The following is a 22973-nucleotide window of genomic DNA, read 5'->3' as shown; positions in this document are numbered from 1 at the left end:
CACACACACACACACACACACACATCTCATAAGGCTCAAGGAAGAGATAAGCCTTGTGCTCAAGGCTTGTGTAAGAATTCCCTAGCAGCTGCTCTTTGGAACCTCATCTGATGCTAGGGACCCTCAAGGCACCTCCCTTGGTCACTGGGGATGTTGGGGCAGAACTGCTATACTTCCTAGGATCTCCTTTGATGAGACTATGTTAGTTCTGCCATCAAGAATTTGATGGTATAGGAACAATACTCTACATGTCTAGAAATGGCTCTATGAGTACCCTGGGTTGACTGTTTTTCCTTCTGATGCAAATATCTTCCAAGAAGCCTGTAGAGGTTCAGGGAACACCTTTCCCCTGCCACTCTTTTCTTCCGGACTGAGTTAAGGCTTGGCACATCCCAACCAGTGTCTCCTCTCTCAGTGACACAGCAATGATATGACTGTCCCAAGGACAGTTTATGATTTGGGGATCACAGAATCCTCTGCTCAGCATAACACCTATACTTATAGATGGCCACTTCTTCAAGAGAACAGACAGGACATGCTCTAGGAAAGTGTGGAGGATGGGAGAGCATAAGGAGAGGCCAGGTATAGGCTGGAGGGAGACAAAGATCTGAGTGGAGGTCAGGATGGGCTAAAGAAAGGAGACTAAAGCCAAGCCAATCTGATTCCATATACTCTCTCTCCTCTGAGCTCAATATGTTGCCCTGCTCTGGCTTGTTACCAGGCCTCTAGGGAACAGTGTGAGGATCAGGAGAAACCAAGACCACTTGTCCAGGTCTGTGGCAAGTGGTTATAGCCAACCAGAGTTGATCCTTCCCTGTCACATGGCAAGAGGATCAACTGGAAGACTACAAGGAAGGATCAAAGACTGGTTTCAGAGAATGCCTGTCTGTAAGTCAGATAAATACTGGTACCCAGATCCAGATTCATCCTATCAGTCAGAGTTACCATCTTCTCTGGATGACAGGCTATTAGTCCTGAACCATCCAAGACCACACAGGTCATCACACACAGAAAAGTCTGTAGCCAGGGCAGGTGGGAGCCCCAACAGAAGGTGGGCAGTCTCTAGCTCTGACAGCCACTAAGGCCAGGGATCGTCCTTTGCCCAGGAAGCACACCCAGGCCATCTGGATGGGAAAGAGACAAAGGTAGAAGAAGGCAATACATGATGAGCTGGGCAGCAGAGTTTCCTTGAGTTGACCCAAGCTCAACACCCCAGATACTCTGGACAGGGACAGATCAATGGGAAGGATGTTGCCCGTGGCTAGCAGAGCACCAGAGGTATCCATTTTTAAGTTTACAGCTAAACACAGCCATGGCAATTCTGTGATGCCACATAGTATATCTTCACCCCTGCACACACACATCAATACAGCACAGAAGGAAAGAGAAGCACTTATCCTCAGTCACTCCAGAGTAAACTACAGCATTGCCTCCCCAAGCCAGAAGGTATGAGACCTTCAGTTATAGCTCTAAGAAATCATCCCAAAGATAGGTATTCTGGCTAAGTGAACAAGAACTGTTTTTCTTAAAAGAATAAGATAGTATTATAGATCTTCCTGTAAGCTGTCGACCCAGGGGCTCATCCAGTGGATGCTGTTGGAAAGTTTACATCCTTTACAGGTTGACACTCCCAAGGGCCACTGTCATAGGAAAACACAAACCATGAAGAGCCTCAGAGCAGCCAGAGTCATGCTTAGGAGTGGCTAGGGTACAGCACCTACCTGTCCAGCACATAGCCCAGAGCCTTGTGCCTGACACCCGAGTACACTGAGGGGCTTGTCTCCCAGGCCACTAGGTTGGATGCATCATGAAAAAGATGGATGTTCACCAAGTCGAAGGCACTGTAATGAACAAAGAAAGGGACCTGTTAACCAAGAGCTACAACTCCAGGTTATGCTGAACAGAGCTATACCTCTCTCTCTATCCTGCCCTCTTCCTCAGTTTAGGATCAGAGTCCTGAGCACCGATCCTTAGTCACTCCAGACTGAACTACGGCATTGCCTCCCCAAGCCAGAAGGCGTGAAACCATCAGTTATAGCACCAATAAATCATCACAAAGATAGGTACTCTGGCTAAGTGAACAAGACTGTTTTTCTTAAAAGAAACAATAGTATTATAGAACTTCCTGTAAGCTGTCGACCCAGCTTCAGTGAGGAGGATGCTTCTCTCTGAGTCTGTTCATACAAGCCCACACTGCAGGAGATGAACTAGTGTTAGGAACCATGTAAGAGAGGGACATGAAAACAGGTAGAAAAATAGTCCTTCCACTGCCTCTGAACATGCAGCCTGAGGGGCCTCATGTATATAGACTTGAAGAGGCCAGAGTGTGGTCTACATTAGCATTTCCCATGCTAATGTAGCCTGGGAAATCTGGAGCCTAGCTATCTCCAGCTAGCATGTACCATCTGCTTTGCCAAATGACAGCTTCATACCATTCCAAAGGCATACACTGCCATGCCACATCTTCTACAGGGCATTGGAACCGCATCTCATCATTTCTCTTCAGAAGCAATGTGAAGGAGAATTCAACAACCCAGCCACTAGCTCTGTGCCTTAAGTGACCCTTCCATACTACATTGGGAGAAGTTGGTTCCTGAGACCAAGGACAAAGAGCAGCACAAATGGATGGCCACCTCCTGGATTGGGTTAAGAGAAAATGTACCTCTATCTTAGATACCCGCTGTTCTTCTCTTCCATGTCCATTCTAGATATTTTCCTGAACATCTTTAGGGGCCTGGTCTAATACCTTAGTTGAACTACAGAGACCAGAGCTTAGTCAGTTCTGTTTCAGGAGCTGAAAAGTGAGCCATATGTTTCTGCAGTTTTCAGGAAGGCAAGGTTGGTATTGCTATGGAGAATGCTCATTCAAAGAAAAAATAGGCTGAGACCAGTGAATGGAGCTAGGATGCCTGTACCAAATAACATCAACTTGTCAGGCTGTCTTTGCAGAGCTTAACTTTGTGGCCTGGGACCTAATGGGAAGCCTTCCTACCAGTCCAACTGTGCAGTGGGCTCTGGCACACACAGCTTACACCTGAGGATGGACAAGAGGTCTCCCTGCTTTCCTTTGTGCTGAATACCTCAATCTCCAACTTACAAGATACAGGAGACAAGACTGTGCCACATGGCATTATTCATCAGCCAAGAGAAGTAATAGGGCATTTTGAGTAGCCATGTTCCTGTTCAAAGTGAGCTGAGTCTGGAGCATGTTTGCCACACACAAAATTATGTGAAGTGGAGACAGTCAATCAGATGCCATGTAACATACCAGTCAGCAATACACCACCGCGTCCTGATGAAGCCTTTTCTCGACCATTTGCACTGAAAAGTAAAGGTTATAGTGTGAGTAACACAGAGAAATGGGAAGCCACATGGTTCAGCTGTGCTCACTGCACAGCTAAGAGACATTCCTTACTTTGCTTGTTCGCTTGTTTTGGGGACAATGCCTTGCTACACAATGCAGGCTGGCCACAAACTCATGATTCTCCTAACTCTAGATGCCACTCTCAGCAGTGGCATAGCATGCAGTGTTTATGCACATGTGGGACAGCTACTAGGCAGGGCAGGTGCTACATACTAAATGTCCCCTAAATCCTGACGTTGACAGCCAACCTCCAATATGATGGGGCTGAGATGTAGGGGGTCTGAATGGAGATCCTGCCACCAGGGCTGGACCTTCTTGCAAAGGGGCTTGATGAAGGGAGTCTGGGCCATTTTTATCTTCTCCCTGCTTTCTGCCACACTGGAGCTTATTTGGGCTTGTGGAGGGCAGGTAGGCAGGCCCTACCTTGAAAGAGGATACAGCCCTTACCAGATGCCATGCTAGCTCCTGGATTCTGCACTGACTGGGGATCCGAAACTGGGAAAATAACTTTTTTGTGATTGACAAACCACCTAGTTCTCAGGCTAGAATTGCTAACTGAAGGCTAGAATAGAAAGGGGATGGTCACATTATCCTGCATTCTCTGCGAACAAACAAACAAACAAACGACCACTATTCAGTCTGGGAAGCCCCTGCTTGGTCCTGAAATGATGAAAAAGGAAGAAAATCAGAGAAAGTGGTGAGAAGAGGACAGAAAAAGAGTGGAGAAGAGGCTGGTCCTTGCTCTTGACTACAACAGCTTCAGATACACTGCACATACGGCTGAGCCTCCTGAACTTCTGGTCCCAATGTTGCTGCAGCAACGCTAACCAAGCCTGCTCATGTGAACACACAAGTGGGCCAGGCACATGAAACAGTCTGCTGACATCAGTCCTGCCTGAGGGACAATGGCCTTTCCAGAACTCAGGGTATATGGATAAAAGACATGAACTTTAATTTTAATTTATACAGCTCCATCTAAGAAAGCCCCTCAGCGTTGGGAGCAGGGATCCTGTGGGCAAGGAGCAGTGCCTCATGTATCCCCAGCTCACAAAGGGGAGGCAGGAGCAAGAGTCTTACCTCCCTAAAGAGAATGCCCCACAGGGTGGGGACCCTCTACAGTGCCTGATACTTTGTCCACACTTCTTTGCTTGCACTTTCTTTGTTCGTTGCCATGACTTGCTGCTCTGATACAAGGCTTCTGGCTTCTGCTACTCTATCAGTACTGGAACTTCACTGGGACTCTTCTCAGATATCTTGTTGTTGCCCTGTGTCATGGAGATCCTGTCCTTTTGGATCTGTGGGACTGGCCCCTTTGTGTACTCCAGTAGTTCACTGATGAGTAAATGTTGGGGTGAGCCAATTCAAAACCTGGATCTGAGCCTGAGAGGTATCTGAGTTGGTCAGCCCACCAACTCTCCTAGTCTCATGCTCTTAGCCAGCTAACCAGCAAGCCCAGTTTCCAGGGCCAGCTCTACCCTTCTGCCCAGGTGCAGGACTGCTCTCCCAAATGTTGCAGCCAGTGAGAGACAGGGACAGTTTTCTCACCCTCATGCCCTAAGGGCTAGCTCTCCTGTCACCACAGATGGTAAGGGATGCAGGAGGGGGAGGGGGCATCCCCTTGCACACCAACACCCAGCAGACAGGAGGCAAGGCTGGTTTCCCATACCAACACCCTCTAGCTGGAACACTCATAACCCCCATATCTAGGGCCATCTCTACTGTGCTGCAGCAGGAGAGGGGCAGGGCCAGCTCTCCTGCCTGCTTAGGTGGCAAGGGTTGTGCAGGAGACCCATTTCTAATCCAGATCTTCTGAGATGAGAAGCTCCAGCTTTAATCTGGACCACTCCTTCTGCTGCAGCCTATATAAAGGACATAGAAGAAGGAAGCTTGGTCTCTTTGTTTGCTTGCTCTCACTCACACTACCAACTCCATTCCTCCACTGGCAGTAGAGCTCACTTCTCTTGTGGACTAAACTACTATATTCTTAGACCTTATGTTGGTACACAGCCATTGTTGGACTAAATGGACCACAGCCTGTAAACCATTCTATTAAATTCTGTTCAGAGAGACACAGAGAGAGAGAGAGAGAGAGAGAGAGAGAGAGAGAGAGAGAGAGAGAGAGAGAGAGAGAGAGAGAGAGAGAGAGAGAGAGAGAGAGAGAGAGACAGAGACAGAGACAGAGAGAGACAGAGAGAGACAGAGAGAGAGAGAGGAGAGAGAGAGAGAGAGAGAGAGAGAGAGAGAAAGAGAAAGAGAATCATTCTGAAAGTTCTATTCTTCTAGAGAACCATGATTAATATAGTTAACATCACATCTAATATGGAATCTACACTGGATGTCCTTGTAGTACAAGTTACTGGGCTACCTCTCCCAAGTTCAGGCATCAGCTTGTGTGGTCCTGTACTCACTGCACTCCCAGTACCATGACAGTTCATGTATGGAGCACAGTGTGGGTCCTGCTACAGGCAAGCATGGCTCTGTAAGACCACACCTACATTTGTCTTAAGGTCCAGTACGCACAGGCTAACAGAATGCAGAGATGTCTACAGCACTGAGTAGTGTGCTCCACAGGAGGAGCAGCCACCTCCCGCTTCCTAAAAGGTCTTCCAGAGAGGTAGCAAGCCAATTCCACGGGCAGTCACTTTGCCTAAAATTACTCAGTGGGCAACAGCTTCACTGCCATTGCAAATGGAAGGCATTTGTGAATTTAAGGCCAGAAATTATTTTCTCCTCAGTTTTCAAATTTGTGTAAATTAAGGTACACACATACACTGTGCATCTTGAATAAACAAATGCATATATTGTTTTAAAAATTAAATTTCCATAATAGAGTACTGATTTCAACATCAATTACTAATTAAATACACAATAAAATGAGCATTTTCTTCTATAACAAATGTTGGTAATAACTACAACTAGGAGTCTAGCTAGATGCGAGACTTTCCCTGAGTTCCAGGTGAATCTCAAGAAACACAACAGTTAATATTTGTATAACCCAACAGTTTGGTAAAATATTTATGGAAAACATACTACTTCCAAGGCATACTCATCAATACAACTATGACCACTGAGACCTCATTTCCAACACTGTGACAGAATGGCAAGGTGTAGCTATCGCCCGGGGCTATATTCCCACAGTTGACACTCCATGTATAACCTCAGTGTTATCCATATCCTTGGTCTAGACTGGGACACATCTCTGTCCTCCCAAGGGCCAGCAAGCCCTACTTAGCTACGTCAAAAGACAGTCCTCTTTCAGCATCCTATACACCCTTCAGTAACCTGAAAGAAGCACAGCAAAGCTTTCCCTTCAACCAGAAGGAAAAGAGCCCCAAACTTCCTCAGACGGCCAGGAGCCTGAAGAAGGGAAGAGAACTGGAGATCCATGTTCCTGCTCCTGGGCCAAGGTCCTATCTTTCTGTGACTCCTTCCCTTTTACGGTCAAGCATGAACACTTGGGTAGCTGCTACATGGGGCTAGCCAACATACATGTCCTACCCTATCAGCAGATCATTGGGTGCCTTTCTGACACGGAGACTCTTTAGTGGGGCCTCCCTGACTACCCTCTACATATGGCACACACAAATATATGCAAAGGAACTAACACATGCACATGTAAACAGATGTGTACATTTGCACCTGTTGTATAGGACAAATATTACTTACAATTGTAAGTAGTAATTGTACTTACAGTTGTATTTGTTGTGCAGGGAAATGAAGGCCCACAAAGACAGGCCTAGAGGCAGGAGCCCAGCCCATAGTAAAGGCCTTGAAAGGCCTAGAAGCACCTACCTACAAAGCTGTCACCTGATCATTGCAGACGGGAGGCGGGGCTCAACTCTGATGATCTACTTCTAGCATGATATATTCTTTCCTGACCACCTTCTGAAACCTTCACTTATGAACTCCTCTGAGCTGATGGGAATGGCAAGAATCTCATATCTCTGGAGTGGTGTACCCAGGCCCTCACAGGGCTTCTCTCTCTCAAGAGGAGCCATGGCCACAGAAAGGCAACCAACACAGGCCTGGGAAAGCAACATGGTGCTCACCTCGTGCGGCCTCTGCTCAGTCCCCTGTTAATAGGGTTCCTTGAGCCAGCAGATGGATTGCGAATCCAGGCAGCTTCATCTACTGAGAGAGCATAAATTGCAACGGAGAAAAGAGAGGCTGTGGGAGGTTATCACCAAGCAGCCCCACTGAGGAAGGCCTGCTTGGAGCATTAGTGGAATTAATTCATCTTTCATGGGCACATGCAGCAGGGCCAGTGATCTATGGTAACAACCAATTTCTCACCACGGCCAAGAGGAAAAAAATGACTCGGTCCGATCGACTACACAAATCTGCTTTTTAAAAATGGCCTCGCGTTATCTGGAGTGTTGCTCCCAGAGGCGTCATTTGAAATTCATACTGAGCCAGAAGCACCCATAAATCAGCAGAGAAAGTTTTGTTAGTTTTAGAAGCAGAGGGCCGTCATTATTTGGAATTGCATTATGCCTCCATCACAGTAATTACATTTAGATTATCCTTAAGTGATGGCAATAAAAGAAAGAGAGATCAGTCTTCAACTAATTCTCTCCCCTAAATGTGCTGGGTGCAATGACGGCCTGGCAGAAGGCATTAAGGGGCAAGCCCAGGGCAGGGATACTGAGGCTGTGAACAGAGCTATTGCTGGTTACTCCTGCACTGGAGCCCCAGGCCCTACCTTAATGGAACACAGCATGCTCTGAGAGGTTCTATGAATTAAGAAGCACCACAGAACTGACAGAGGACAGAGGAGGAGTTTGTAGCTTTAAAATGAGATTTTGTTGCTGTTAATTACTGTGGTGTCATGACACATCTCATGACGTAAGGCTGAGTTCATGGAGCGCCCCCCTCCCCAACCCCCACCCCCGGCTCCTTGAAGGCCCAGGAACCAACCACCACAGAGCTCTGTGGGCCAGCCGATGGGGTTCCAGTTCTGGAATTCACAGGTAATGCGAGAATAAGATAACAGGGAGGCCACACGTGGCTGTGAGGGATAAAGGCTGAGCCCTGGGTTCTTATGGGGACACCACATGTCTGCTGACATGTTTGGAGGTGTGGTAGATGCACAGAGCAACTATACCCACAGGAATTAAAACACAGAGCACAATGTCAGCTCATCAGAGCAGTAGGCACATTTGGGGCTTTTAGAGAAGGAGCAGACACTGTCCTCAGGAGTGAATACAGTCGGTATAGTCACATCTGAGGCCAGGGAGTGTATACAGTCACTGCTTTGCTCACATTGGATGGGGCCCAAATGTCTGTCTCCTTGCCTCAGTACTGAGATAGTTTAAAGAAGTATTAAATGGGGTTGGGGGGTAAAGAGATGCATGGTAGGGAGCTGCCTCAAACACTGACTCCCCAGGGAGTTGGCGCATGCACCATGCTTGCCTATGCCCAACACTACCCACCCTTCAGTGCTCATCCTGCCCTACAAGAGAAGGAACATCTCAAGCCAGAGCACAGGGCATGTGCTCTACTACCTCAGCCAGCCCTGGCTTCCAGGCCCACCCTAAACTCTTCCAGCACCAATCATTTCTACCTGGGCCCTCATGCCCTGGCTAATTTTGAATGAGAAATATCATGGTCAGTGAGAGCCCCAAAGATGCCTCTAGGATAACTGTGATCAGTCCTAAGCAAGTAAAAGCCCAAACTCAGCAGCAACTAGACTCTAAAGCTGACTTGTTAGCGCACAGCTTGTCCATGGGAACAACAATGTCTATGGAGTCCTTCTGTGGAAATCAGCAACATTCCAATTCAGTAGTCATTACATATAAACCACAGAACCTTCCCTGCCACCCTCCTTCACCCTTAGGAGGCGTGAAGCAAAAGGGCCAAGAAACTGAACCAGGGTAGACCTGAACCAGCAGAGGAAAGAGATTTGAGACATCCTTGGCCTGGGGACAATGGATGGGGAAGCCAAGCCATAAACTGACAAGAGGCAGCCATGATTCATTCATTCATTCAGGGCACAATTACAATGCAAGTTAGTAAAGTTGGGACCTTGCTAAAAAAAAAATAAATAAACTAACTCTGAGCAAGTGAACACAGTGCCTATGAGACAGAACCAGAGAACAGTCCTCAGGACTGGCTGGACTGCCCCAATATCATGGTCAAGGTGGGACATGTGTGGACTGCTAGTAGCCACTAGAGACTAATTCTTATTCTTCCTACTTCAGCACCTAAAACGCTTCCAGCCAGAGCATCCAACATCTATTATACCCCAACACATGATTCAGGGCAAGATGTCCAAATGAAGCCTGAAGGAAGCTACTCAACTGAGTAGAGTGAAAAAAAAACAGTTTTTGGCTTTTTAATTTCTAAACTCTTACCAAGCAGGTTCAACTGCTAGTATGTATCATTAAGCCACCAGTTCTGTTAGCTGCTGCATCTTCACTGGCTGTGGCAAGCCAGAAGCCTCCTCCGGGGACTTGGCTCTCACTCCAGCAACCCCAAGGATGGTGAAAGCCTACCGTGAACAGTGCCTGCACATCCGGCACGTAAGAAATAGCACATCAAGGCACACAGGGATTCCTAGCCACTGTATCAGCCCAAGAGAATGAAGACATTTCCTTCTCTTTTGGGAATGGCTCTTCTGTCTCAAAGTGACATTTTTAGCATAGTGACAACAGAACCTGAGCTCTTTCTTACATGCTCAGTGCCCTTATTCAGGGTAGTTCAGGTCACCCTGAACTCGTAGGAAAACAGTCCTGTAGCGTGACATCTGACTGTAACTGCTGACAGTGGAAGACAGTCCAAACCTACATCGCCTCTGACTCACTCATTCTGATAATCAGTGTGCTGATGAGGAGGCACGAGTCCTCACACACCTCAGGAAAGTAGTCCTGTGGGAACTTCTCCTTCTCCAGCATGGGTGTGCTCTCCAAAGTGTCCGAATAGATCTCCTTGCCAGTGACTTTTTTATACTTCTTAGCTGGAAAAGATAGAAAGAATGATGTGAATTAACACCATCAGTACACCCTAACAACTAGCCTCATGCTACTGGGGAATGCCATGCCCTACCACAGCAGCCTCTGGGTCAGACGGATGCCTCCAAGCAGGCAAGAGGCCAACTGCTGCTCCAGAGGTGCCTGTGGCTCATAAATTCTTGTTCCATGACCTGGAACCTGACACTCTACTTCATTATCCCCTAAGAGCTCCCAGCCTGCAGATTTACAGGGGCTAATTGGCACCCTCTTTGAAAGCCGTGAATATATTTAAGAGGGCTGTGGAATTACCATTCACTCAGACCTTCACGTGAATTTATTTAATAACATTGATTTCCTCTTCACACACGAACGACATCACTCATATCCCAGGGAACAGTTTTTACATGAGATGTAGACAGACACAGGGCAGGCATTCTTCAGACCTGCCCTGCTAGCTGCTTCCCTACCTCTCCTGTACTGACCGAACTACGGCAGGCCCTAGTCTAAGTCCTTCCACAGGCAGGATTGAGGGAGATCCTTTCTATGGACAAGTATCCCACATCCTCAGCAATACATGAGAAGCATAAGAATGTATTTCTTAGACCCTTCACAGGCAGGACAAGAGAAGTGCTGGGCCTTCAAGGTACCAGAAGGTCCAGACAACATTTGGCCTCCAAGGCCAGGTCATAGCCCAGACAGTCTTGTTCCCTATGTTACCAGCCCCAGCACCCCAAGATTCCAAGCTGAAACAGAAGCTCTTGGGTTGTGAAGCAGGTTCTTATAGACTAGCCTTGGCCTGGCAGCTTCCCAGAGATTAACATGTCCTTAAATTCTAGGAGCAGCAGAATTTTCATTGTCTGGAGTGCTTTCCATACTAATGAGAAGAGTAGGACCACGGGAGCTAGCTGAGAGATGTAGTTCCAGACATAAATGGGTAGAAGTTGAATCCAGGCAAAACAAAGCTTCAATTCTAAGAAAATAGCTAGGGCCAGGGATTCCCACTCAGGTATGTGATCTTGTGTGGGTTGTGCTGATGGTGCATGATGAATATAACAGGGACCTGAAAGCCCATGGGAGCTGTCCTGGGACTGGGTCAACTCTGAGCTGACTGCATCATGGGCCTCCTATTTTTTATTTATTTATTTATTTATTTATTTATTTATTTATTTATTTATATTTTGGTTTTTCAAGACAGGGTTTCTATGTATAGCTCTGGCTGTCCTGGAACTCACTCTGTAGACCAGGCTGGCCTTGAACTCAGAAATCCACTTGCCTCTGCCTCCCAAGTGCTGGGATTAAAGGCGTGTGCCACCACTGCCCAGCTATGGGCCTCCTATTTTATCCTCCAGATTCCTGCAGATACTAGATAGAGGATATGAGCGTGCTGGGCTTTGAAGCCACCACCACCACCTTCATTGCAAAGGACAACAGTGTCGCCCTCACTTGGAGAGAAAAAGACCTCAGCAGAGCAAAAAGACAGCACCCGGGGTGGATAGGTAGTGTCTCCCTCACTCGGAAGGAATCTAGCAGCCATTATGTTGCCTGAGGATGAGGAAGAAACTGGGGTGGGAGGGTACATCTTTAAAAGGTCATTTCAGAGCCACTAGAGACTCCACATGTGCCCATCCCACATGTGTATATGTGCATGATCCCACATGTGCATGTGTGCATGTCCGCATAGACCGTGACACCCACTCAAGTCAGTGTACTTAAGGCTTTGCTTTCGTGCTGCAGTGTTATGTTTTGATAAATGCAGACAAATGTCATGTACCCACTGCTACAGAATCACATACCCCAGTTTTTCTGTCCAAAAGGTCCTCTGTACCCTCACACAACACTTCACTCAATCTAGCCATGCTTTCTATGTCTCCAGAGTTCTGCCATTTCCAGATAGTCACAGCTGGAATCCTGCAGTGCAGAGTCCCTAGACCAGCATCTTTCAGCTGCTTGCTTCTCTCGGTGGCTGACCAGCATCCCTCTGTAATGACACACCACTCATTTTCCCAGTTTCTCGTTGACTCTGATGCATGCTGGAGGGTCTGTAGCTGAGTGTCTTGCCCAGCGGAGGATAGAGATTCCTAGTTTGCTGAGAGTATTTGCTGAACTTTGCCATCAGCTTTTTCTCTATCTATTGACCCAGTCATGATGTTTTCTTTCTTTAACAGATGGTGTGAGCAGTTTTATTGGCTGATATAAACCCCAACTGCTCATAGTGGATAACTCTTCTTACACATTGCTATAGTCTTTCTGAGACCGTCTGCATCTTATATTCATGAAGTAATATGTCATGAAGTTTTCCACTGCCTCTGTCTGGTTTCAGGATTCAAGCAGTGCTGGCCTTCCAGGGAAGGTCCAGGTACTCCTTGGCTTAGCCCTGGGAACTTTGTAGAGAACAGTGTAGTTTCCCTCAGTAGATTCACTAGTGAGCACTCCCAGGCCTAGCAGGTTTTTTCAGGAGGTTTACCACTGACTTAACTTCATTCACAGTTGTAGGTATTTTTAGCTGCAAAGCCCTCATATAAATATTCAGACTGTGATGTCCCTACAACTGTTCTATCATGTTATTAAACTTATAGGCACAGGTTTGTTATAATATTCTGATATTACCATGTTATCAGTAGTGGTCCCTTACTTCTGAGTGGTCTCTTACTAATTTTTGCTATCAATATTCTGTGTCTTTCTTCTTTTTTGTTTTTGGTTCATAGGGCTAGCAGTTTATCACTTTAATAGATCTTTTCTAAGAACCAATTTTCTCTGATTTCCTGTATACAATACCACTCATTTCGCCTCCAATTTGTATTCTTTTTTTTCCCCATTTATGGTGAATTCTGTTTCCTACTTTCCTGTACCTCAATCCTGGGTACACTGACCACACTTGCTTCTAATTCCCAGTACAATTGTTCCAGATCTCTGTCATATTTGAGTCTGTGTCAGAGACTTGGTTCATCTCCTTAGCCTGACTTTTATGTCTTTAGTACGTTGCTGAGGGCAGAACATGAGCCACTGGATCAAAGAAGCAGACAGATTTGCAGGGCTGAGGCCATGTGCCCTATGGCTATAGTATTAGACACTCAATCCCCCACCCCCCTGCTAGCCTCTGCTGATTGAGGATTTCCAGGGAGGCATCTTCTCACAGAGCCAGAACAGCACCTATCTTCGACTAAGTCTGCACAAGGCTGTGATCATCCCTCTGTTCAGCAACCCCACATCCCTCAAGACAAGAGGGCTAGAAGCTGGGGCTGAGTATCACTTTCTTGGCCAGATGGGTTCTGATGAGAACCTAGTTAGCTGAGGACTTGGTTTCCTTGAAGGCAGGCCCTGTGAAGGGAAAGGGAACACTCAGCCTTGACTGTGAGAGCTCTTTGGGACTCTTAGAATTAAAGCTCAAACACATGGGAACGAGGAGGCTTCCTCTCCAAGCTCCTCCACCTCAGCCTCCAGGACCCAGATGACTTCTGTTGCACGTGCATGCCCACCAGCTGCAGTTCCAAAGCATGCCTGCTCCAGCGAGGATGCCCCTGCACCTACCTGTCTACTGGGGGATGGGTTCGCCCTGTGCCCTTATTTCTTGTTGGATCCAAAAAGAGCTGCTCTGCTTGCATCTTTGAGAATGGACATCAAGTCTTCCAAACATTGTCTACTGGATCAGAAGGTAGAAGTCCCCTCTATCCTTCTCCGCTGCTCTTTCAGGGACTCCTTAGATTTCTGACTAGGTTCTTATTTTTTCAGATTGGGTTACTAACTCTTAGTTTTATTCAGGATGTTTACAAAGTCTAGATTTCTTGCAATAGCTCACATCATGCCAGGACTATGAGTACTGTGTGCTCTCCTTACCCTGAGGTGACCCTGTAGGCTCCGTGAGTGCCAGCTGCCACCAGGCCAGACCACTATATTTGCAGTCAAGTCTTACCCTGAATAGAAGCATGCTTAGCACACGCCCACACTGGTTCTGCTTCTACTGGCAATGGGAGGTTCCTGAGTAAAGTCTTACAGAGTGAACTGTGTGTTAGTAAAGCACAATATGACTGACTTGATTTAGTAGTTAAATATGTATGTAAACGGTTTCTTGTAGATTCAGAATCTCTTGAGTTTGATGTTCTTTTGTATACCCACTGAGACAGGGATTCTTTGTGGAGCCCTGGCTGTTCTGAAACCATCCTGTAGACCAGGCTGGCCTCGAACTCAGAGACCTCCTGGGTATTGTGTCTTACCCTAGCTTTGAAGGGAACAATCCATGTCTAACATCACTGCTGGTGCCATGCACTGGTACCTAGTATCCAGAGAGTCATGGGAAAGCAGCCCTGGGCACTGATAAGAAGTAATTTAAAAGCAAGATTTTAGCTTGGGGTTTGAAAGTACAATACATCACAGTAGAAAGACCTGGCAGGGGTGGCTTGAGGCTCTGATGGCAAAACTGCTCACACCTAAAGATCAGGAGGCAGAACTGGGATATAGCCAAGTGACCCACTACCCTCCAGCTAGGCTCTACAACCACCTACCCCAAACTGAGTCACCAGCTAGGAACCAAGAGTTTAAATGAATGAGAACATTTTGTGTAACAGCTACTCTCACAATTGTCATGAACTCAGTTTGTTTTCTAAGTGACATGATCTGGCCCCAGTTCAGCATGGAGTCCAAGAAGGTTCACTTAAAACAGAAGCAATAACAAGAAACAGGTAAATGGGACCCTGAAGAAATCCTTCCCATTGAGGTAAAAGGTATCCCAAAAGACTCCACAGAGATGAACTATGGAAAGAGCCACACCAGCAGTGACACTCAGTACAGGGCCAGCACCAAATGACAGCCAGGAATTTCCACCACAAGTATGTCCACTTCTGCTTCTGAAACATGCAATCTTCCTATGACATTCATTTGCTCACATTTCAAAGGGCCACTAGGTCCTCTCAAACTCCTTCCTCTGAGTCCTGTAAGGAAGCTGGAGTCCACTGAGATGGGCAGGAGAGGGCAGGGACTTTGGCATGTGACCCAGCGGCATCTCTCCTAGGGAGGCCAGGGTACCAGATTTTCTTTCTTTCTCTTTTTAAAAAAAAAGATTTATTTTTATTTATTTTATGGGTATGAGTACACTGTAGCTGTACAGATGGCTGTGAGTTATCATGTGTGTGGCTGCTGGGAACTGAACTCAGGACCTCTGCTGACCCCGCTCACTCCAGCCCCGCTCACTCCAGTGTAATTCACTGTAGCTATCTTCAGACACACCAAAAGAGGGTATCAGATCTCATTATGGGTGGTTGTGAGCCACCATGTGGTTGCTGGGATCGGAACTCAGGACCTTCAGAAGAGCAGTCAGTGCTCTTACCTGCTGAGCCATCTCGCCAGCCCTGGTACCAGGTTTTCAAGATATGCAAGTGGCATCAAACCCAGACCATTCAGGCCTTCTCATGACAACAGAGCTAGAGGGACTTGGAGAGGCCAGACCAAAGGATGGGCTGCAAAGACAGATTGTGGAAGCCGGCATGGAGTCTTACCTTTAAAGTCAAACTGGTAGATGTTTTTTAAGGATTCGTGAAGAAAATAAAAGCTTCCTAGTGCCTGTAAGAGAAAGACAAACACAGAGTCAGGGCAGTATGGACTGTCTACTATGTGAGGTTCCCAGCCACAAAAGAAGTTTCTGCAAGGACAACAGAGGAGACAATCTGCCACTAAGTCCCAGTACTGAGGTTGAGGTGGCTGCAGGCAGGCCAGCACCCACCACCACCCACCAAGCACAATGAGGAGGTCGGGTCTGGGCTGCACTACTTGGAAGCAGACAGCTCATGAGTCTCCTCACAGTGCTGCTGCCCCAAGCTGTAACATTCCAGGCTGCATACATTTACATAGTATCCCAGGAGATCCAGGCTCATCTCACCAGGCTTCACTCATCTGATCCCACAGCTTAACACCCACTACTATCTACTCTATGACCACAGCACAGGCACAGATAGGATTTACTATTACAAGAAATGGAGTCCAAAAACAAATGGTTTCAATAATTATGGACCAAAGTATAGAAGCTAGTCAATTCCCACCACAAATGTCCCCACAGGAACAATCTGGAACTCCCACAGTAAGGTTTGGTTTCCCAACTCTGTTGCCTACATGGGGACAGGCCTGGTCCCCTGACTCAGTGTCCACATAAGGATGGATCCGGTCCCCAACTCAGTGTCTCCACAAAGCTGGTCTGACCCCAGCTCAGTGTTCACACAGGAACAGTCTGCTGCCCCCTGGCCAGAATGCTCCTAAAGTCTAAGGTCTGTCCCCTAGCTCAGGGTCTGCAAAGGAACAGACCTGGTCACCCAGCCCAATGTCTACACAAGGAAGGGTTTGGTCCTTCTTCCTCAGCATCCACATAGGAATAGCCTGGTCTACACATGCCACCGGACCCCAAGGGCAGCAAGTAGGAGGCCAAGACCATGTCTGCTAGCAGTACAGGTGGCTTTTTTTTGGCCTTTCAAAGGTAAAGCTCAAATTCTTTCATAATACTGCTTAGTATAAACTTTTGCCCCTGGCTACCACACTCAACAAAACTCTGATTACCAATGCAGAAAACTCCACTCAAGCCTCATATTTGAGCTGTCTGGTGTATGGGTTTGCTCATATAACATACCATGAAACTGGACCCATCTGGTATATGAGTATGTGGAATTCTACATACTGTCACTCCACAGTGGGGTGAGACAGGGCTTCATCCTACTCTTTATGGCATCTTCTATCCTCCTCAATCCCCCCGAGACTTATTGATCATCCTCTAGCCCTCTGCTTTCCCATACAGCTAACTCTGTGCTTTCAGTCCCAGGATCCAGGGTCCCCTGAAGTCAGGTGGTTCTTCCCTTTACTCTTCCTCCTGTTCACCTACATCCTGCCAGACACCCCTTGAACAAACAAGGTGCTCTATTCATCACACCGACCCTTGACTCCAGAAGATTCCAGGGTTTTCCTGGTTTACATCCTGTCCCCATTTGTACTGTGGCAGGAAGATGCCTCTGCTCTGAGGATGTTCCAGCCAGACCCACTGAGTGACATGTTCCTCTGCTCACACATGTGTAAGTGAGGCACCTTTACAGCAGAACCTGGAAGGAGCCAGCATTCAGTTTACCTTCTTGAGGATGCATCAGTAGAAAAGGCCATGGTTTATATAGACACAGGGACTGAGCCTCCTCTATGGGCCAGAAGAGAACATTGGAGAACTGAGTTCAGCATGAACCTAACACTTGCTCCAGGCCCATGTGATACACAGCCTCATGTAGGATGCCTCTTTATCTGCCCAGGTGAAGAGACTACAGAGCGTAATGAAGACCACTTTGAGCACTAAGCCTTGCCTCCTACATGAGAAGGCTGGCATGATATTGTTTATGATAAAATGGAAATAAACTGCAATGAATACATCAAAACTACAATTCTTAGAATCAGAAACTCCACTATTAGCTCTAATGAATACACAAAGCCAAAGTTCAACCCAACTTTCCAGGGTTCTCGCCACTGTATCAATACAGCCAGGACTCCACCCATCACAGGGCCCAGGGTCTGTGTGGTGGTGCACTGTGGGCTGCCACCAGAAAGCCCCTGAACACGAGGCATGTTGGTAGTATGCATCTAACATCTTAGAGTATTGACTCCTTGCCTCTTCTGCTATAAACAATTAAAATACATTTTACATATTTATAAACCCATCACCAGTGCTTATTCATTTTCTGCTAATGAGCAGCAGCCACCCTCTACTGTGTTTCTGCCACTGCTATGAGTGTTGGGCGAGAGCCCTGATATCCCTGAAGGTCAGGATAGTAACCCAGAATTCCTGACAAGCTCAGTATCAGGATGCTAAGGCTGGCCTAGAGTCCAGACTCCCAGCTAAGTGGGTGCATGACAGGGAGTATGCATAGGAGAACTAGTTGGTCGAGTGGACCTACTTGCCATCCCCCATCAGCCACACTGACAGTGCTGTCAAACACACTTCAGTTTCAATGGGAGTGTAGCTGTCCACAGACACACAACCTCAGGGGGAGAGTAGCCAACCAGATACACTCTAGCCTCAGGAGGAGTATAGCAGTTCACAGACACAATCCAGTCTCAGAGAGTGCAGCCAACCACTTATCTTCATTCGTTGAATGTAACAGTGGTATGCCCAGCTTGCACACACAGGAGAGTCAGAACAACAGTGGCCAACTACAGTTTGCACGTTCAACGCAGAGCAAAGAAGCAATGTGCTTTGCTGTACTCCTGATATGACCACCTACAAGTCTGGGAGTCTCCTGTTCTAGAGCAGGAGCCCATATAGAAGAGACATTGGGCTATTAATTAGAAACACCTCTATCACTGTGTATTCTCAAACAAATGTGACAAACAAATTGGTTTGGGAAATCTATCATTTCTGCTGGGATGTCAGCAACAAAGAGCACACCATTAACCTAGGTTCCTGTGTGTAGCCCACTCTTCCAGGAAATGGCTTAGTTCTAAACTCAAGCCATACAGATCTATCAACAGAGATATTCAACAGTGCCATTTGCCTCACAAATCCTATAAATGAGGAGATCACACAAGCATCTCTGTACCAGGGGCTTCTCTGCATAGGCCAACGGTGTTCGTTATAGGCAATACAGAATTGGGCAAGCAGTACCTCACTTAAGATTGCACTATCTTGTTTCTATGGATAAAGTGTCTCCAACTCCAGGTTTTTGCTTTTTTAAATAAAATCAATCTATGAGCAGAAAAAAAGCTTTGTACCATATAACAATAAGTAATCTTTAGGGCTGCAAACAGAGATCTTTGGTGTTCCAAATTAAAACTGACAGAATAATAGAGCATGAGTAGGTTCAACCACCCATACCTCACTTACTTCTCCCTAGGAGTAAACACATATACCTCCCCTATACCTGGCAGATGCCTCACCCCAAGGAAAGGAAGCGGCCTCACTCCACTATGCAGCTATTAAGGGCACACAATCTCTCAGGATCAACCCCTGATAGAGTCTGGGGCATTGCCATTTTCATACTGTGGAACTAAAGCTCCTGTATGAATATGCCTGTCTTGCTTTCTGGGCATAACCCAACTTGATCTTAGCATGTTTTCCTATCCTGTGGAATTCTGCTTGCTAAAACTATTTTTAGTATTTTTGCTTTAAAAAAAAAGTTTGCTTCCAAATGTGTTTCTGTTCTCACCACCATAATATTACTCTATTCTAACTCTTCAATGGTGCTCAAATTGCAAACCAGACAGACATTTCCCTCAGCAACACAGACACAGTCTCCTTCCTCCTTCCCTTCCTTTTTAAAGACAGGGTCTTTCAGATAGTCGTCCTGCATCAGCCTCCTTACTGATGGGATGACAGGTTCGCACTTTTATTGCTGAGTTCTAGGGTACCACACTCTCTACTCTAGAGTTTCCTCCTCCTCCTCCTCCTCTTCTTCTTCCTCCTCCTCCTTTTCCTCCTCTTTCTCCTCCTCTTTCTCTTCCTTCTTTCTGTCTTTCCCTTCCTCCTTCTAGGGTGGTCTTCACCCCATCTTTGGTTGATAAGGTCACATGCATTGCACTGGCCCTTTCTAAAAGATCCTCTGGTGGTTGCACAATCCCCTTTTGGTCTCCTAGAACCCGACTCTCGCCAATTTTGGACATAGTTATCCCTTCTCTCCTTTGCAGCCCTGGACAGTATGGTTTTCCCTGATTCTTCCAGCATCCCTGCTTTGCCACTTGTCTCAACACCTATCTTCACTTCATCTACAAATCAGACAGACCATAGACCCACTGTCTATCTCCAATTTCCATTCTCTGCAAATGCTAAGCCATCAGCTCCAAATCCCTCTGCCACTGCTATTCCTCCCCCCGCCCCCCCATAGGTTCCTCTGCAGCCAAGAGTCCGCCAGGCTCCTCTAAGTATATACCCTCTGCCCTATGCGCTCACACAAATCAGCACGCCTGTCACTCATGGGGCTCCAGCATTGCTGGCCATGAGCATGGGCTAGCCAAGGTCTCTGCCACTGGGGTCATGACATGCCTTGTTTCTCCTCTTCCAGGTGATTCTCACAGGAGCCCTTGCTATTCCAAGTCTCCATGGGAACACTATCTCCTCCAAGCAGCACAGCACAGCCCAGCACCCCATTATTCCTTTGAAATGCTGCATACCCCAGCTGCCTGCTGATCTTCAGCATGTCTCATTACAGGGGGAAGCTCATTGAGGGCAGGAATGTGACAAGGGTCCCCCAGAACAGATTAGCTGTTGGAGGAAGTCCATCATCAGCACAGTACCCTTGAGGTCTCCTGGCTGGGCAGCTTGGCCTGCTATACTCAACTGTCTGCTTAAGGCTCAAAAAATGACCTGAAGCACAGCTTCTGAGAAGCTGAGTCTGTTCACAAAAAGTACTTTTTTGACCAAACCCCAGAGGTAAGCCCTGAGTATGCTGGCTTTAAAACAATTTAACAGATTGAGTAATAAATCAGGGCAAAGTTATTTTAACATTCATTAGATTATAAACAATAATAAATGAAACAAAGCTTTCGTTTCAATCAATGTAGAGCTTTATTGATCTTTCCTTGTATAATAAACTCACAAGCAGCCAATCTAATTGGATGAGACAGCATTACTGCCTGTCTCGCTAGCATTACTTGGGGTGGGGGCACGTGGGAAAGGCAGCATTTACCATGTCGCTGTCACAGGTTGTCCTCCTTTGTAACCCATACAAACTGAGAGCTGACGCATTTCGGCTTCTAGGGCTGGACAGGAGATGACGGCAAAAAGCCGCTCCCTTCCACCCTTGACCCCCAGCACCAAGCCCCATCCAGGCTGGCCGTTGGCCCAAGAGATGCACACATAATTTCATTCCATCTCCCATCCAACAGCCGACATTAGAAGTTAATTAAATTGGTTGTCCACTGTATTCATCCACTTACAAAGTTAATGATATTCTGTCCCTGAATTAAGGAGCATTTTATAAAGCGTGCACCATGGGAGCTGGCATGTTGTACATGGGGTGCTGAACCCTGTCACAGCTCCCGGTTGTTGCATCTCCAATTAGGCAGCCTGGGAAGGGCAGGGCCCTGTCTGCCAGGGCAAAGCACAAGTCATCCTGACAGTGAGGGTAAACACTCCACACAACAGCCACTTAATATCTCATGTTGGACTACAATAAATTCCACCAGATTAGTACGCTTGTTAACATTTCACGTTACCATAGTGTGGAGCAGCCAAAACAAAACAAGACAGTCTTGAAGGTGGGCTGTGGGAGGGACACATACCCCGAGGGTGTGGACAATGATAGGAGGGGTAAGCAAGCCTAAGGTTTCTACTAGGACGGGACACCTGGGCTGTGGGGTGGAGTGGGGGGGTACTGGTTTGTTTTTATTGTAAAGTTGATACAAGTAGAGCCAACTGGGAAGAGGGAACCTTAACTGGAGAACAGTCTGTCAGAGTGGCCCGAAGGCATGTCTGTGGGAGGGTTTTCTTGCTTGTTAATTGATGCAGGAGGGACAAGTCCACTGTGGGCAGTGCCATTCCTAGGCAGGTGATCCTAAGCTGCATATGAAAGGTAGATGAATAGGAGTCTCGCAGCCACAAGTGGGCACCACCAAACCCAGAACACAGAGAAATATTCAAGCTGACTGTCTTCTTAGGGTTACTATTGCTATGATGAAACATAACAAAGCAACTAGGAGAGGAAAGGGTTCATTCAGCTTACGCTTCCACATCACTGTCATCAAAGGAAGTCAGCACAGGAACTCAAAAAGAACAGGGATCTGGAGGCAGGAGATAATGCAGAAGCCATGGAGGAGCACTGCTCACTGGCTTGCTCAGCCTGCTCTCTTATAAAACCTAGGACCATCAGCCCAGAGATGACACCACTCATAATGAGCTGTTCCTCCCCCCACCATCAATCACTAATTAAGAAGATGCCCTACAGTCAGCTCTTATAGAGGCATTTCCTCAACTGAGGCTCTCTCCTCTCTGATGACTCTAGCTTGTGTCAAGCTGACATAAAACTATCCAGCACAGTGGTCACATCATAGGCCTGGATAGCCACTGAGTGTGACCAGGTGGACAGTGCTATCCTAAAACGATGGACCTACCAATAGGAACTAGGGGTGGAGGAGAGAGCAGGGATGAAGGCCCAGTCCCATGACTGTCAGGCAGGAAGGAGAACTGCTAGACAGAGGAACAAGAGGTAGGTGAGGGATAAGAAGTAGGGGGCACAAAGTAGTCAACAGGAATAAGAAGTGATCAGAGGGGATGATGGGTAGCCACACCAGAGAAGCCAAGGATAGGCTGCAAACTAGGGGTGACCCAGGGGGTGAGCACAGGTGTATAATGTGACTACCATGCTAAGAGCACTGGAGACAAAGCATATGCCCCGATTATATGGATGCCAGTAGTGATGCAGGCAGCCAAATCTACACAGTCAGTCTGAATTCTGAATCACTTTGACCATGCATGGCTTAAGTGTCTCTTCATGCTCTCTTTGAGATGTCAGAGAGGCTGGACAACTGAAGTCAGAAAAATAAATAGTAAAAGGAAAGTGAGGAGGACGGGTCCTCCACTACACTATGTCCTGCAACTGAGGATGGACAGTGCTCCCCAGGACGGGTCCTCCACTACACTATGTCCTGTAGCTGAGGATGGACAGTGCTCCCCAGGATGGGTCCTCCACTACACTATGTCCTATAGCTGAGGATGG

The 22973-nt window shown here is 47.0% G+C and overlaps 1 protein-coding gene across 7 annotated transcripts in view; it reads right to left on the bottom strand.

Annotated features, from left to right (window-relative positions):
- Inpp5a (inositol polyphosphate-5-phosphatase A) overlaps positions 1 to 22973 on the bottom strand; it is a 186826-nt gene that overhangs the window by 53258 nt on the left and 110595 nt on the right. For all 7 annotated transcript variants that reach the window (XM_031388695.1, XM_031388693.1, XM_031388691.1 and 4 more), the window contains 4 exons: positions 15804 to 15867; positions 10216 to 10319; positions 3269 to 3321; positions 1722 to 1841 (listed from right to left, as the gene is read on the bottom strand). In XM_031388695.1, the coding sequence (XP_031244555.1) occupies positions 1722 to 1841; positions 3269 to 3321; positions 10216 to 10319; positions 15804 to 15867 (341 nt within the window). The remainder of the gene's footprint in view (positions 1 to 1721; positions 1842 to 3268; positions 3322 to 10215; positions 10320 to 15803; positions 15868 to 22973) is intronic.

Source organism: Mastomys coucha, unplaced genomic scaffold (genome assembly GCF_008632895.1).
Source record: "Mastomys coucha isolate ucsf_1 unplaced genomic scaffold, UCSF_Mcou_1 pScaffold21, whole genome shotgun sequence".
Classification (NCBI taxonomy): domain Eukaryota; kingdom Metazoa; phylum Chordata; class Mammalia; order Rodentia; family Muridae; genus Mastomys; species Mastomys coucha.
Note: the sequence above shows the minus strand (reverse complement) of the source record. Positions and strands in the feature narration are given on the sequence as shown.